General features: G+C 47.1%; 1 protein-coding gene across 1 annotated transcript in view; it reads left to right on the forward strand.

Moving 5' to 3' along the window:
• CSPG4 (chondroitin sulfate proteoglycan 4) overlaps positions 1–16,010 on the forward strand; it is a 79,869-nt gene that overhangs the window by 58,553 nt on the left and 5,306 nt on the right. Inside the window, exons 6-9 of the mRNA XM_054042727.1 lie at positions 6,643–6,841; positions 7,857–7,991; positions 10,315–10,481; positions 15,302–15,485. Of these exons, the coding sequence (XP_053898702.1) occupies positions 6,643–6,841; positions 7,857–7,991; positions 10,315–10,481; positions 15,302–15,485 (685 nt within the window). The remainder of the gene's footprint in view (positions 1–6,642; positions 6,842–7,856; positions 7,992–10,314; positions 10,482–15,301; positions 15,486–16,010) is intronic.

Below are 16,010 nucleotides of genomic sequence, written 5' to 3' on the forward strand. Positions count from 1 at the left end.
AACTTAACATTAATAGGAAGGACTGCAAGATTCAGTTACATCATCTGAAGGCAGATAATTAAATACTGACGAATTTTATAAGTGCTTGTGTACAAATGCTAGAAGTCTAAATAAAAAGATAGGTAAACTTGAGTGTCTAGAATTAAATGAAGATATTGATATAATAGGCATCACAGAAGGGGGAGTGGCACTGTATGTGAAAGAAAGCATAGAGTCAAATATAGTAAAAATCTTAAAGGAATCAAACAGTACCATAGAATCTTTATGGATAGAAATTCAATGCTTGAATAATAAGAGTAGGAATATATGACTGACCACCTGACCAGGATGGTGACAGTGATTGTGAAATGCTGAGGGAGATTAGAGAGGCTACAAAAACAGAAAACCCAATTATAATGGGGAATTTCGACTATCCCCGTATTGACTGGGTACATGTCACCTCTGGATGGGATGCAGAGATAAAATGTCTAGACACCATTAAATGACTGCTTCTTGGAGCTGCTAGTCCTGGAACCCACCAGGGGAGAGGCAATTCTTGACTTAGTCCTAAGTGGTGCACAGGATCTGGTCCAAGAGGTGAATATAGTCGAACTGTTCAGTAATAGCAACAATAATTTAACATCCTTGAATGGGGAAAAATACCGAAGAAACCCACTACAGTAACATTTAACTTTCAAAAGGGGAAATAAACAAAGAAGAGGAGGCTAGTTAAATAGAAATTAAAAGTAACAGTCACCAGAGTGAAATGCCTGCAAGCTGCATGGAAACATTTTAAAAACACCATCATAACACAGACTCAAACTACATGTATACCACAAATTTTAAAAAACAGTAAGAGGACCACAAAAATGCCACCAAGACTAAACAACAGAGAAAAGAGGTGGTTAGAGACAAAAAGGCATCTTTTAAAAATTATAACTCAAATTCTCCTGAGGAAAATAGAAAGGAGCATAAACTCTGGCAAGTCACGTGTAAATGTATAATTAGGAAGGCCCAAAAAGAATGTGAAGAGCAACTAGCAAAAGACAGAAAAACTAACAGCAAAAAAAAAAAATGTAAGTACATCAGAAGCAGGAAGCTGGCCAAACAATCAGTGGGGCCACTGGACAATCAAGGTACTAAAGAGGCCCTCAAAGAAGACAAGGCCGTTGCGGAGAAGCTAAATGAATTCTTTGCATTGGTCTTCACTGTAGAAGATGTGAGGGAGATTCCCACACCTGAGACATTCTTTTTAGGTGACAAATCTGAGGAACTGTCCCAGATTCAGGTGTTAGTAGAGGAGGTTTTTGGAACAAATTGATAAATGAAACAGTAATAAGTCACCAGGGCCAGATGGTATTCACCTAAGAGTTCTGAAGGAATTCAAATATGAAATTATAGAACTCCTAACTGTGGTATGTGACCTATCACTCAAATCAGCCTCTGTATCAGAGGACTGGAGAATAGCTAATATAACAACAATTTTTTTAAAAGGCTCCAGAGGCTCCAGTGGCAATTACAGGTTGGTAAGCCTAGCTTCAATGTCAAGCAAATTAGTTGAAACTATAGTAAAAAGCAGAATTATCGGACACCTAGATGAACACAATATGTTGGGGAAGAGTCAACATGGGGTTTGTAAAGAGAAATCATGCCTCACCAATCTATTGGAATTCTATGAGAGTGTCAACAAGCATGTGATTCAGTCGATATAGTGTACTTGAACTTTCAGAAAGCCTTTGACAAGGTCCCTCACCAAAGACTCTTAAGCAAAGTAAGCAGTCGTAGGATAACAGGGAAGGTCTTCTCATGGATGAGTAACTGGTTAAAAGATAGGAAACAAAGGATAGGAATAAATGGTCAGTTTTCACAGCGGAGAGAGGTAAATAGCGGGGTTCCCCAAGGATTTGTACTTGGATCAGTGCTGTTCAACAGATTCATAAATGATCTGGAAAAAGGGGTAAAGAGTGAGGTGGCAAACTTTGCAGACAATACAAAATTACCCAAGACAGTTAAGTCCAAAAGCTGACTGCAAAGAGTTACAAAAGGATCTCACAGAACAAGAAACAGCAGATGAAATTCAATGTTGATAAATACAAAGTAATGCACATTGGAAAACACAATTCCAAATATACATACAAAATGATGGGATCTAAATTAGCTGTTACCACTCAAGAAAGACATCTTGGCATCATTGTGGATAGTTCGCTGAAAACACTCTGCTCAATGTGAAGCGGCAGTCAAAAAAGCTAACAATGTTATGAACCATTAAGAAAGGGATAGATAAGAGAGAAAATATCATAATGCCACTACATAAATCCATGATCTGCCCATACCTTGAATACTGCATGCAGTTCTGGTTGTCCCATCTCAAAAAAGATGTACTAGAATTGGAAAAAGTACAGAGAAGGGCAACAAAAATTATTAGGGGGATGGAAAGGCTTCCATATGAGGAGAGATTACAAAGACTGGGATTGTTCAGCTTAGAAATGAGACGACTAAGGGAGGATATGAAAGAGGTCTATAAAAACAGGAATGGTGTTGAGAAAGTGAATAAGGAAGTGTTATTTACCCTTTCACATAACACAAGAACTAGGGATCACCCAATGAAATTAATAGGCAGCAGGTTTAAAACAAACAAAAGGAAGTATTTCTTCACACAACGCACATTCAACCTGTGGAACTCATTGCCAGGGGATGTTGCGAAGGGTGCAGCCAAACGTATAACTGGGTTCAAAAAAGAATTCCTGGAGTATCGGTCCATCAATGGCTATTAGTCAGGATGGTCAGGGATGCAACCCCAGGGGTTTAGCTTTGGCTAAACCCCTGACCGCCAGAAGCTGGGACTGGACAACAGGGGATGGACACTTGATAAATAGCCCTGTTCTGTTCATTCCCTCTGAAGCATCTGGCATTGGCCACTGTCAGAAGAGAGGGTCCTGGGCTAGATGGACCATTGGTCTGACCCAGTATGGCTGTTCTGTTGTTCTTATGAAAGTCAAGGCAGCCCTCAGACTCCTCTAACCTCTTCCAGTCCCCAGCATAGGGGATACACAAAGCCATTCCACTTCATTGTCTGCTCCGAACTCAGCTACTGTTTGGCTCCCTGGTGTTTAAGCCATCCTGTGGTTGCAACCTTGCAGCCCCTGTGGCCCAAAAGCGAAACTAACTAGAAACACAAGTGAAACTGACCAGCCACAAGGCAAACACAAAAAGATCGTTTATTCAGATGTTCAGCCCCTTTAAAAGAAGCGTTTTCATTGATAAATCACAGAAAGGAATCAGTACATGGGTTGAAACTTCATAACAGCAACACCTTCCCATTAGTGAGTCCAAGTCAGGCTAAAGCATTCTTGGAGCTGGTCTCTAAACTACACCCGGTGCTCACAGAGAACACAGGCGACACGAAGTCTGACCGGATATAATAAGACGAGTAAGTAAGAATAGAAACAAGTGCAAAGCTTTAATAATTCAGAGGGGATGTGGAATATAATTAAGCACTTCAGTGACTGCGGAGCAGGCTTTCTGTAACAAACCCCGAAGAGTAAAGGCCCAAGACATTCCATTAGTCGTTCCTGCTGTTCAGGAAGCATTGTCTACCGAGCTGCAGTTCTTTCCATTAGTCTGTGATGGGGAATAATGCTTTTCAATGGGGCAGAAATAAATTACAACGAGTTATTGGCTTAGGAAATGTGCCACTGCTGCACATGCTCGGAACCGCACATTTTAGCCCCAGCCAGTGTGAATTCTGGATGGTGCCGAACCCACTATAAAATTTACCTGCCATTAAAAATCCTCCGAAAGACCTTATTTCCTCATTAGGCCGCAGGTACCTGGCAGAGGGAATGCAAAAGCTCTTGAATGCAACACAGATGTATGCAGAGCCCTCAGCTATTTATTCCCACCCTCAGGGGCTGTTAGATCCCAGACACAAATTAAACAGCAGCTTCCGCTGGGATGGCTCTGACTCTAAAGGGGACGCTCTGAAACAGGCATGTTTCCCCGCAATCCTGGCTTGTATTTAGAGAGCACCTTCCACCCAAGACTCCAGAGCTATGGGCCCAGCCATGGGAGTCCTCACAGAGCTGCCACTGACTTCACTGGTTGCTTCATGGTGGAGGGCTTGTGGGACCAAGCCGTTCATGTCATATAGTGTATCTGTGCTTAGGAGATGCCCTCAAATAATAACCACCCAGGGGAGCTGGATTAAGCCCTTTGTGACCACAATTTTACAGTACAGTTTTTAGTAACTGCCGTCATTTAGGGCCTGATCCAGAACTCCCTTGGAGAGTTTTCAGGATTGGGCTCTCAGGCCCAGAGTCTCAGTGTTTCCATTCCTAGGGGAGTTGGGCACTGAAATACCTTTGACGATCAGGGCCTTATCTCCACCATGCAAGCTGCAGGGAGATATAGCACATTTAATAGAAGCTGCAGCTTCTCAACAGATATATAGCATCATAGGGATCCCTTCATCTGTGAAATGCAGCCACCTCTGGGTGTGTCATGTAGCCTACAGCCCACACTACATAAGATTTTAGGGCAGGGAGTGGAGAATCAAGTAAGTCAGTAGAACACAATGGGTACTCGCTCCCTTGCCAAATGACCACAGGTATACAGGAGCTTGCTTTTATGTCTTGGACTAGCTTGTCCTCCTGTCCCCTGGAAGAGGAGGCTGGGACAGGGAACTGGCAGAGTTGTGTGCCCAAGACACCAATCCAGAATTGGAGGGTTCCAAGAATGTTCTTCATTTAGAACTTTCTCCATAGCAACTGGCAACATCCTGTCACTGCAATAGGAAGAGAACCAGCTACACCCAATCAGACGATGGAAAGCTTTCAACTGAAGGGTTTGGTGAGCACATAAAACTGCCCGAGTCGAGATCGAGTGCCTGGAACCCAGAGCTGAAAGGGTGATTTTCCTGTAGTGTCTGCTGGGAGCTAACATTCCAGCTGAGGCTGCAGTGTGTATGGATTGGGTGTGCCCTGTTCTAACACACGGAGCCACTCAAAGGCCAAAGAGCAGCTGAGCCTGACTTCCTGCTGTGAGCAGCCCTGCCCAGCCCAGCATGACAGTGCCCACACATCATCATGCTGAAATCAATTCCACGCTCTCCACCTGGCCTCATTTTCCAACTGTTTTGTAGAGACGGGGGCTGAGCCACAATACCCAAAATCAGAACCTCCAGCCTGGTCTCTGGGGTTTGGTTCTGGATCGTTTCTAAAGTGGCATTGGCTCAAATCCCACAGTCCTCCAGGGAGCCAAGCTCCCATTGATTTTTATGGGAATTTGGCCCTATTAAAGACCAAAAGAATTTGGCTCATCGCAGACAATAAATATCTGGCTGTAAAATCTAATGTACCAGTTATTTAAGGCAGTAGAAAGTCTCCCAGCCAAATCTATCCCCCGGTGTAACTTTGCCCCAGCAGGGGTAAATGGTGCCTGCAGCATCTCCTCCCCATGGGAGTCCAGGGACCAGTGGCCACACCTAGCAGTTATCAGTCTAACAGGGAAGACATTCCAAATGCTTTGCAAATTCCATGCACGTTGCATGATCTGTTGCTCATGCCCCTCCTGCAGTGTGACCTGGGGCAAGCTGCTCCCCCTCGCACACACACACACACACACACACACACTTTGTCTGTCTTCTCTATGTAGACTGAAAGCTCTTTGGGGCAGAGACTGTCTGCACAGCACCTCGTGCAACAGGACCCTCATCTTAGATGAGGCTTCTGGATGCTAGTGTAATCTAAATAATAGTAATAGCTCATTACCCTGAGGAAGGTTGCTCCCAGACAGTTACAACTTGTCACCATGGCTTTACAGGAAGCATAGCTAGTTTACATTTCATTCCACAAGGGTTTGCTGGCACAGTTTATGGCCTCATTAGATAGGGATGGTAGGATTGGAAGCTTTTCAGTTAGAGACTGTAGCACAAGCAAAATGAGACAATAATATGGAAAGGAGAACTGGCCGAGTGGGGTTACGTGGAGAGAGCTCAAAACCAGTGACCCAGTTGAAAACACCGTGGTGAAATCTGCGTGAGATTCCAAGACACAAAGCCTGTTAGAAATGTGGGTCAGAGGATGCTGGTGGAGAGAATGAATTCTCACTCACCAGCCTCCAAGCCCTCTGTGGAGATTCATTAAGCCACATGTGCGCCCTGTGAGGTGAGTCAGCATCATTAGCCCCATTTCACAGAAGGGGAAACTGAGGCTCAGAGAGGTGATGTGACTTGACCAAGGAAGCACGGTGAGTTAGTGGCAGAGTCAGCAATAGAACCCCAGAGTCCTGCCCTCCACTCGCCTGTTCTAACCAAGAAACGATGCTGCCCTGGTAATATAATTGGCTTTATGGCCGTGAGCACCTGGCTTCCCAGCTTGTGCTGTGAAACATCAGTTCCAAACAGCTGGGCTCCAGTCACAGGGTGGCATGGTGCCTGTGAAACCACCAGATTATCTGCATATTCCCCCTCTCTGTGTATACTCATGTGAGTAGTCCAGCTGCTGTCAGTGAAGCTGTGTGGGGATAGGGGGTCGGGGAGAGATTGGTTTGGGCCCCCAGCTGGCTATGAAATTAGCTCTCCAAAGGCACTGGTGGAATCTCTCCACCCCTTTGGGAAACTGTGTCAAATTCACGCTTGGCTGATTGCTCAGCATTTTCCCCCAGATGCAGGAAGATACCACCGCAGAGATCACTCCCGATATCCTGAGAAGTGAAGATGAGGACTCCCCTCCAGAGGAAGTGGTTTATTCCATCAGGCCCCCAGCCAATGGGAAGGTTGTGCTGAGGTCGTCTCCTAGCAACGGGATCCTGCAGTTCACTCAGGCTCAGATAAATAGTGGACTTGTTCAGTTTGTGCATGAAGGTAGGTAATGGACAGGTGGAAGCAGGACATTCCCGGGCCTGGAGGCCAGGGTGCTGAGGGGCCTGTTGTGGATCAATGTGGGGAGAGCTGTATGTTAAGGAAAACTAACTCTGGCCAGTCAAATACCCCAACACGGCACTGACCAGCCCATAAACACTAATGTTCAGCCCACAGCTGGAAAGAACCCCCTGTCCTGGGACAAGAAGAGACTGCAGTCTCCCAAGCAGATCCTGCTCTCACTAGCCCCATTGTAAACGCAGAGTAACCCCCTCAGCTTCAATGTCATTATTCCAGATTTACACCAACCCTGCAAGTTCGTTCAACTCAAAGTTGGCTTTCCCCTGATGTGTAACTCACCCAACACCTGGCCCTCCCCCACAATTAACCTGTGTCGCGATGTACTGAGCTCAGGCATTGTGTCCGACAGCATGGCACTTACGGCAAGGACTCAGTCTTCCTGTCACTTCATAAGAGAGGCTGCTGGGGGAGCCGCCTCCCCACATGATTCCTGAACCCCTCACTTCTTGGCTGTCCTCTTGTTTTATTCTTATGACCACCAGGAAGGGCACCATGGACCATAATTTGGCAATCACGGACAGCCTAGTGACACAAGGGGACTCTACAATAGAGCCCAGCCCTGACCTGGTGTGAGCTGAGGCAATTCAGCTTCCATGCTTACTCATTCCTGAGCTGGTCTAGTTTCCCCCCCACACACACACACGCACACCCAATACACAAACACACAAGTCACCAGTGGACCCCAGCCCAGTGCTGAGCTGGGGGGATTCAGTTTTCCTGCTCATTCAGCCCTGAATGAGGCTTCCCAAGTCACTAGTGCACCCCAACAATGGCTAGTGAGGAGTTTAGTCTCCATGTTCATTCCTTCACAAGCTTTGCTACGCTGTTCCACAAGTGTCTCTCACCCTCTGCCTTCCTCTTATGGAGTAAGAGTTGTCACTGTCATGCCACTGGATCCCGCTGACTGATCCCTGTCCCACTAACATGCTTTCTGCAGGACCCCTTGATGGTGGCTTCTCCTTCAATCTATCTGATGGCGAGAACATCTCCCCCAGGCATTTCTTCACTGTGAGTGCCCAGAAGAAGCTGGTCATCACCTTGGAAAACCAACAGGATCTCACTCTGTGTCCAGGTGAGTCACCCACAGAGGAAAGAGGGGTGACCCCAGTCGGGGCTGCTGAAAGGAGAGGAGCTGGGCCAGCAAGAGCCTTGACTAGTCATCGAATCAGCAGCATCCAACAGCTCCAGTAGCTATTGGGCTAGGTTGGTTTATGGAAGAAGAAAAGAAAAATCAGTGGAAGACTGTGTTGAAAGAAACATGAGTGGGAGTAAGGTGTGTCAGGCTGAAAGGAGGGAGGGCTGATGGTAACATATGGGCGCTGATGGAGGCAGAATGAAAGACAATGCAGGAAAAGGTAGATGCTTTGAAATCTACATGTTGGGCCTTTGTCCTGACTGGCTTCTACTATGTCAGTACTACCAGCAGCCCTTCCCCAGAGGATCCAGTGTGCTGCTGTTCATCCATGCAGACGATTAAGCATGCAGCAGTGGGAGGCGATGGGGTGGGTGATCTGGCACGAGAAAGAGCTTGGCCTGATTTGTGACTCCACTCCCTTTCTGAGAGCACAGATGGCATTTCACCTCCTATTGTGTGGCATTTACCTAACACTCAAGTGACACTTTCCAGCCTAGCTGCACAGAGAGAGGGAGACATGATAAGAGGCATTTCTGTTGCCCACTGAGACATAAGGACTCAGCAGCCTCTTAGGCTCAGATTTTCAGAAAAATACACAGGCAGCAGCATAGCCCAAGCTGCCCATTTACACGCAGTTACCCGGATTGCAGGGCCTGCACAAATCGGGATCATTCTTTGTGAAGATGGGGCACTTACGGATCATTTACTCACATAAATACCTGGTCCATGCTTGGAATTATGGCAGGTGTGGAGGCAAATCATGCAGACATTTTGTGTGAATGTAAATGGGCAGCAAAGCCGGCCCTTAAAGGCTGTGGTTGGTTAACTTAAAATATATCTGTGTGTATAAATATTTACGTCTAGCACTGAAATCCACTGCAAAACTCCCACTGATGTCACTGATGCAGGGACAAGTATCTGATGATACCCAACAGATGTGTATCAATGTGTTACACCAATACAAACTAGCAGGATCTTATTAAAGGGGACAAGATAAAGATGCCACATTTATTATGATAACAATTTGATTTACGACCAATAACTAATATCTTAATCCTTATACACACACATTATACCTAATTCCTACACACACACACACACACACATCCATCCATCAGATGTTCTGCAGCTGCTGCATAGTTACCAGTCCTGCTTGAGTCTGTGGCTTGAATTTGCAGCTTGGGTTCGTAGCTTGTGGCGGCTAACTGGCCAGGAAAGCCGGGCACAAGGACGAGCTGGGTCTCTGTTGGGCATGCACCGATGCCCTTCCATGTTGGCAGCAGAATGTTACCCTCCTCCAAAGTTTTCCATCTCACCCATCCTTTTTGTAGGCTTTAGTTTGAATCCAGAGTCTATAGGTCTTGCTGTGTCACGCTGCCTTCAGGTTTGGTGATTGATCACCCGTCAATTGCAGACATGACTTTCAGCCTTGGACCGGGCTTTGATCTTCCTTCTATTGTACCTTTTCTTTTTAGGGTGGATTCTTCTTACTTTGTTAGGGCTCTTGTCTGCATCTTCAGCCGTTGGTGTTTGAACTTTATTTAATCAGGACAGGCTGGGGCTGGAGGTTGATTCCATCATCCATACATACCTCATTCACACATCTAAAGTAAACTAATAAGATTACAGCAGGGTTTGCAAAAATGAAGGTTGCAGCAAGCCCTTACAAAATGGAGTAAGCGTTTTAAAATGGGGTTTGAATTACAATATGGCAAACAGTGAACAGAAGTTACACTGTAGCCAAGTGTAATAAATGGTGAACAGACGTTACAATACTGAAACAGTGCAAGTCTCAGTGATTTAAGCAGGAATTGGATTGATAGTGAAACTTACAAAGGCAGCTGACTGAACACCTATGGCTCTTAACAAGCATCTTAATTGTTAATTAGCCAGTTATTGGGGTAACCGGTTTTATGAATGAATATTGTTTCATTCATAAAACTTTACTTATGAAGTTACATTAATAAAGTGAACAATTAAAAACAATTTCATTCATCAGTTCTACAAATGCCCCACCTGCCCTTTTTCTGTCCAGGGGATTAGCCCAAATTCTGGGATGGGACTTGAATCTACGGGTGTAAGGATATGAATGAAAGGGCTGGTAAAGGACCTAATGCACTCTGATCTGTGTGGTTATGCCAGGTTCCCAGGCAGTTAGAGACATCTTAGCCTATAAGATACATCCTTCTATAAAGGGGGGAAGGAGGGAGCACTGATTGGCTGCTGTGAATAAATGCACTGTATACTATTTGTTTTAAAGGGACCCTTCAGCCAATCACAAGCCAGAATTTGAAAGCAGTAACCAACAGCAAAGCAGATTCCCGTACCTTATTTTACAGCATAGAGGAGCCCCCACAACTGGGCAGGCTGGTGAAATACCATCTGGGCAGTGCTAGTGGACCACTAGAGAACTTCACCCAGGCTGAGGTAAGTGCTCCTGCCTCCCCATTGTCATGTCCCTCATGTTATGTCATGTCTCATGTTAGAGAAGAGACAAGATTCAGGTGCCTTGATTCATTATTGAGGCTGCTGCACCACAGGCGTTGTCATGTGTGGGCCGGGGTGGGGTGTGGTCCACCCTATTAGCAGCCAGGCCTGCCCAAATCTGAGCATGGCTGAATGCCAAGTGTAAGTAAATTTCTTCAAGTGCAATATCAATGATTTGCTCCGATGGCAGACCATGCTCACTGCCTGTCCAGCATAAATTGCAGCCCACCCAAATTTCCCTTCCTAGCTATGCCACTGTGCTGCACCTGTGCAAACCCTCTAGCTCCCAGCCTGACTAACACAACTGGATTCTACAGCACAATGCAGTCTTCTTTAGTCACAGCTGAAATATATGCAAGGAGACCGGATGGCTCAAGGCAGCAGAGCCATTTACCTCCTTGTCACCAGGGCAAATCCAGCCAGAGCTGATAATGACCAAACACTGTTGTATGTGACCTGTGGTGTTTGGTGGTTTCTGCAATGTGAGTCAGTGGCCTCAGACCAGTTCCCAGTGCATGGGAGAAGTATCAACACAACCAATGTCCTTGCTGGCGGCCTCAGAGAAGAGGTCATTGAGACTAACTGGCTTTTCCAGCCCTACAGAAGGTCCTAAAATCTGGTGTTAAGGGGAATTATCGGGCTCTGTTCTGGAAGCCTGCCCCTATGTTTGGAGGGAGACAGAGGACATGTGTCTCCAGCTTTGTCCAACTGGCATGTTGCACCAGCTCTGAATTCACTGCTCATTCCTGGATGAAACATGAGGGCCAGATCCACGGCAGCGGTAGAGCAGCACAGCACCATCAGCTGAGCATCTAGCCCTTCCTTTGCCAATAGTGAGGCCTTCCTCCCAAATCACAAACCAAAAAAAGACGTCATTGTCTCTCTCCACCGGGTGCCACACTGCTCCCATTTCAGAACAAATCTTGGTCCTGGCAGCTTTGACTATAACCTGGGGCCTGAAACCCCCTCAGGTCTGCGATGGGAATCTTGGAACTCTGGAGCCCTGTGTTTAATGGCAAGCAACCAATTCAGAATTCGGCTCTCCCCACTCCTCCTGGCAGCAGCATTCCCTGTGTGCTACTACATTATTTTGCAGAGCAGGCTGTAAGATCAGGCATGCTTAGACTGAGCACACTCACCTGCTGCCTTTCCTTCCATGGAGGGACAGATGGGATCCAGTATATTTCTCAGATAATAGATTACATTGCAGTTTGCAGGCTGTTCATCTCTTTCACCTCCTCTCTCGTCTTTCTCATTCTGCCGATCTTTTCCTTCTTTTTTCTCTCTTTTTCTACCATCACCATTCTAACTCAACACACACACACCTCTCTTACAGAAAAGTCTTACAAAATGCTATAGTAAATGCACTAATAGGATTCTACAGAAATGACTCTCAAACCCTTTTGAATGTAACAGAGAATTTTACCCTCGCTACACAAATTCAAAAGGCTGGCCTGGACATTCTAGCGAAATGTGGCCTGATTGGTCTCTCTAGGAACTTTCCATGAAGGATGCAGCATTCCTGGGTAGCTTCTAAACTTTGGTAGCCATGATTTGATTTCAGTTTGCCCATTGAGACGGCATAGTCTAGTGATTAAAGCAGGATGTTGGGATCTATTCTCAGCAATGCCATTGGGTTGTTGGGCAGGTCACTTCACCCCTCTATGCCCTTTGGTAATATTGGGACAGTGATACTCACCTACCTTGTAATGTGCTTTGAGATTCTTGGATGAAAGGTGCTATACAAGCACAGAGTATTACTACTATTCTGTTCTGTTCTCTGAGGGCTCAGCACTCAACCACATCTGTCAGAACAGCAGAAAGAGCAAATACGCAGGAGAACACTGCTCCTCTCACCCAGCACTGCTCTGATTCAGACTTCCCCCGAGATCCTCAGCACAGAACTCAAACCACATTTTGTTTTTCATTTCTCATCCTCTTTTTAATCCCCACCCCCTTGGACAGTCCCAGCAAGCAGCAGGACTGTAAACACTATCCTATCAGATAGGCGCTGAACTCTTCTGCCATCGCCAGCCAATGAAATATTCACCGGGTTACCACAGCAACGCATGCTGTTGCCACGGCTCCCTTGACATCACACTCCAGAAAGGCCGTGGCAGATGATGGCCCCAGTGTCCCCAGCAACATGTGAACAGGCGGATGGACTGTTCAAACTGGGTCACCTCTGATGGGGTTTCAAATTAGGGGTCTCTCCCCCTCCAGAAATCTACTGCTGCCTTCAACAAAGCGAGGGAGGTGCAGACATGGAAACATCTAGATTAAGGAGAGGGCAGAGGGTACCTTAATAATTTTTACAGTGCAAACCAGGAAGGGCCTGCTATTCAAATCAGGCACACGTAGCCAGGCATACACAGAAGTACAACTGCACATCTAAATTGTCCACACATTGATCATGGCTGCACATGCAAATCAGGATTGTGTAATCAATCATTTGTACCCACAATTAGCTGATTTAGGCAAAAAATCCGGGTGACTGCACATACAAATTAGGCATATATATTTTGCATGTGCAATTCTGCCTGCCTAGTTCATTTAAGAGAGGCTTCTCACTCTAATTTAACCTGCTTTAAACAGCTACAGCTTTCAAATCACAGTTTCTTTTGCTAGTAAAACTATGAATGTTTCCCATATCTTCCCACATGAGCTATTCTCAGCCCACTTCAGAATGAAGATCTCTCCAGTCCTGTGCTTCCCATACCCCTACATAGTAGCCATTCTCAGCCCAGCAAGTAAGGAGCTGGGAGAAGAATCAGTGTTGTCTTTCATCATCTCCCAACAACATCATTTTTATACATACACCTGAGATCCCGGTCCCATTACGCTAGGCGCTGTACAGACATTGCAAGAGACACTCCCAGACCTAAAAGCACTTACAATCTAAATAAACAAGAGAGACAAGCAGCAAGAGGGGAGGTGACATGCCCCAGATCACCCAGCACATCTGTAGCAGAATCAGGAATAAAACCCAGGGCTCCTAATACCCAGGCCAGCATCTTACCCGCTAGACCAGGAGTCTCAAACTCAAATGACCACAAGGGCCACATGAGGACTAGTACATTGGCCCGAGGGCCACATTACTGACACCTACCCCCTGCTGCCCTCGGTCCTGCCCCCACTCCACCCCTTCCATGAGGCCCCGCCCCCATTCCAACCCCTTCCCCGAAATCCCCACCCCAACTCTGCCCCCTTCCTGTTCCCAGGAGGTGCAGGAGGGGTGTGGGGTGTGGCTGGGGCTCAGGGCAGGGGGTTCAGCTGCAGGAGAGGTTTGGGGGGGTGGGTTCCAGCCCGACACGCACTGGGGGCAGGGCAGGCTCCCTGCCTGCCTGTCCCCACGCCGCTCCAGAAAGTGGCCAGAACTTTGGGGAGGAGGGGCACAGGGGTCTGTGTGTTGCTCTTGCTTCAGGCACCATCCCCAGCAGCTCCCATTGGCTGGGAATGGGGAACCGTGGCCAATGGGAGCTGCTGGGGGCGCTGCCTGAAGCAAGAGCAACACACAGACCCCTGTGCCCCCCTTCCCCACATTCCAGCCGCTTCCCAGAGCGGCACAGGGGCAGGGCAGGCAGGGAGTCTGGAGCCGCTCTAGGTAAATGCTGTGGGGGCGGGGGGGCCACAAGGAGCTTGTGGGCCACAGAAAACAACCCTGCGGGCTGCATGCGGCCCCTGGGCCGCGTGTTTGAGACCCCTGCACTAGACTAATGCTCAGAGCCAGTACTACATGTTGTTTTAAGCTACTCCTATCTCAGTGTTGGCTCCAATCCTTTGCCCTTCTGCTCTGCTCCTGCCCACATCCCTCCATTCTCAGCCCAATGCAGACTGAGGGCCCCTCAGTGTGTTGCCCCTGTGGCCTGAACGGGTAGCCAAAATTCGTGGTTTTGCAGTGTTGTTTCCATTAGGACAAGAAATCAGCGATACAAGTCAGTTATATTCTAGATGTAATCTTGTGTATTTAGGCCTTTTTCCCTGAGCATAAAGAAACAAAGCAGGCAGTTTCCTGGCTCAGAAATCCCCACGTCTGCTCTTCCAGCAAGCTCTGTGCCCAAGAAGCCCTGTTCCTCTGGGGTCACACACACAGCTCATTCTCCTGGCTTTCTGCCTCCAGCACACACTGCTTGCAACCAATAGCTTAACTCCTGCACTTGCACCAGGGAAAGCCCTCAGTGCCAATGGCTTAGCTCTGACCTGCCATGAGGCCACTGCCTTGGACAGTCGTCCCCCACACCATCATCTGTAGCTGTTTTTATTAAATAAAAAGGCTTTTATTGCTCCCTCTTTTAGGCCTGAAAGAGGGTGCTTGGTACCCCTTGGCTTTAGGATCTGAAACACCCGCCCAGTGGCAGCCAATAGCACCTTTCAGCATAACAGAGGGCTTGACTCTCCCATTCTTCTGTGTTGGGCACCGAGAGGGGCACTTGAAGGCAGCATGACCCAGTGATTAGAGCAGAGAGCTAGGAATGAGGAATTCTGGGTCCTACTCCCTTCTCTCCCATCAACTCACCATATGACCCAGGGCAGTCGCTGTGCCTCAGTTTCCCCACCTGTACAACACTGATAATGATACCGCAGTGATTGGCGATCTATAAATAAAACAGATAGGCAGATCTCTTGCTGCATTCAGTGGCAGTTCTGCATGCTGGCTGGCTGCAGGATCGTGTCCAGGAAATAGTATTGAGTATTATTTCTTGTTTTATTTTGCTATGATTAAAAGGGTGTTTGCTTGTTTGCTTTTTGTTTCAAACCAGGTGGATAGAGGAATGATTTTTTACCAGCACAACATGCCTCAGCAGCCATTCTGGTTTACCCAGGATGCTTTTCACTTCCGAGTCTCCTCCCCACCCACAGTAACCAATTCATCCGTCCTCAGAGTGCTGGTCTCATTCGAGGCAAGCTGTCCCCATCCCTCAACGAAACTGTGGAGAAACCAAGGTAAAAGAGCCATGGAGCTGTTGGGAACAAAGCTGCACTGGCTCCCATGAACAGAGGAGGGAGGCTGTGGTCAAGGGGAGGAAGGGTGCGGACAATGTCATCCAGGAAGCAAGGGACATGAGAGCTGTACTGAACTTTGCTAGCTTCCCTCTCTCTCTTTCTCTCTCTCTCTCTTTCTGTATTACTGAGGAGTCTTAGGAACAGCCATTCTGAATCTCCACACTGAGATCCCAGTTCAGTAAGGCAACCCCATGCCGGACAGCACTTCAGCACAATCGGAGCTGAACAAGTGCTTAAATGCTTTTCTGAATCAGGGCCCCTCTGCAGCAAGGACTCTCATACTTCTCTTCTCTCAGTCCTTCCTTTGCTGTGGCTTCCCTCTTCCTTCTGTACCTCTCAACCTTCCTCGATTCCTTTCCTTTCCTCCTGTTCTCCAGCAGAACTATTGTGATACATTGGATTTGTTCTCCTTCCCCTGCCTCCAACTTTCCTTTGTACCTCTCTTCCTTGAGCTCTCCTCCTCTC

The sequence above is a fragment of the Malaclemys terrapin genome, chromosome 10, assembly GCF_027887155.1.
Source record: "Malaclemys terrapin pileata isolate rMalTer1 chromosome 10, rMalTer1.hap1, whole genome shotgun sequence".
In the NCBI taxonomy this organism is placed as follows: domain Eukaryota; kingdom Metazoa; phylum Chordata; order Testudines; family Emydidae; genus Malaclemys; species Malaclemys terrapin.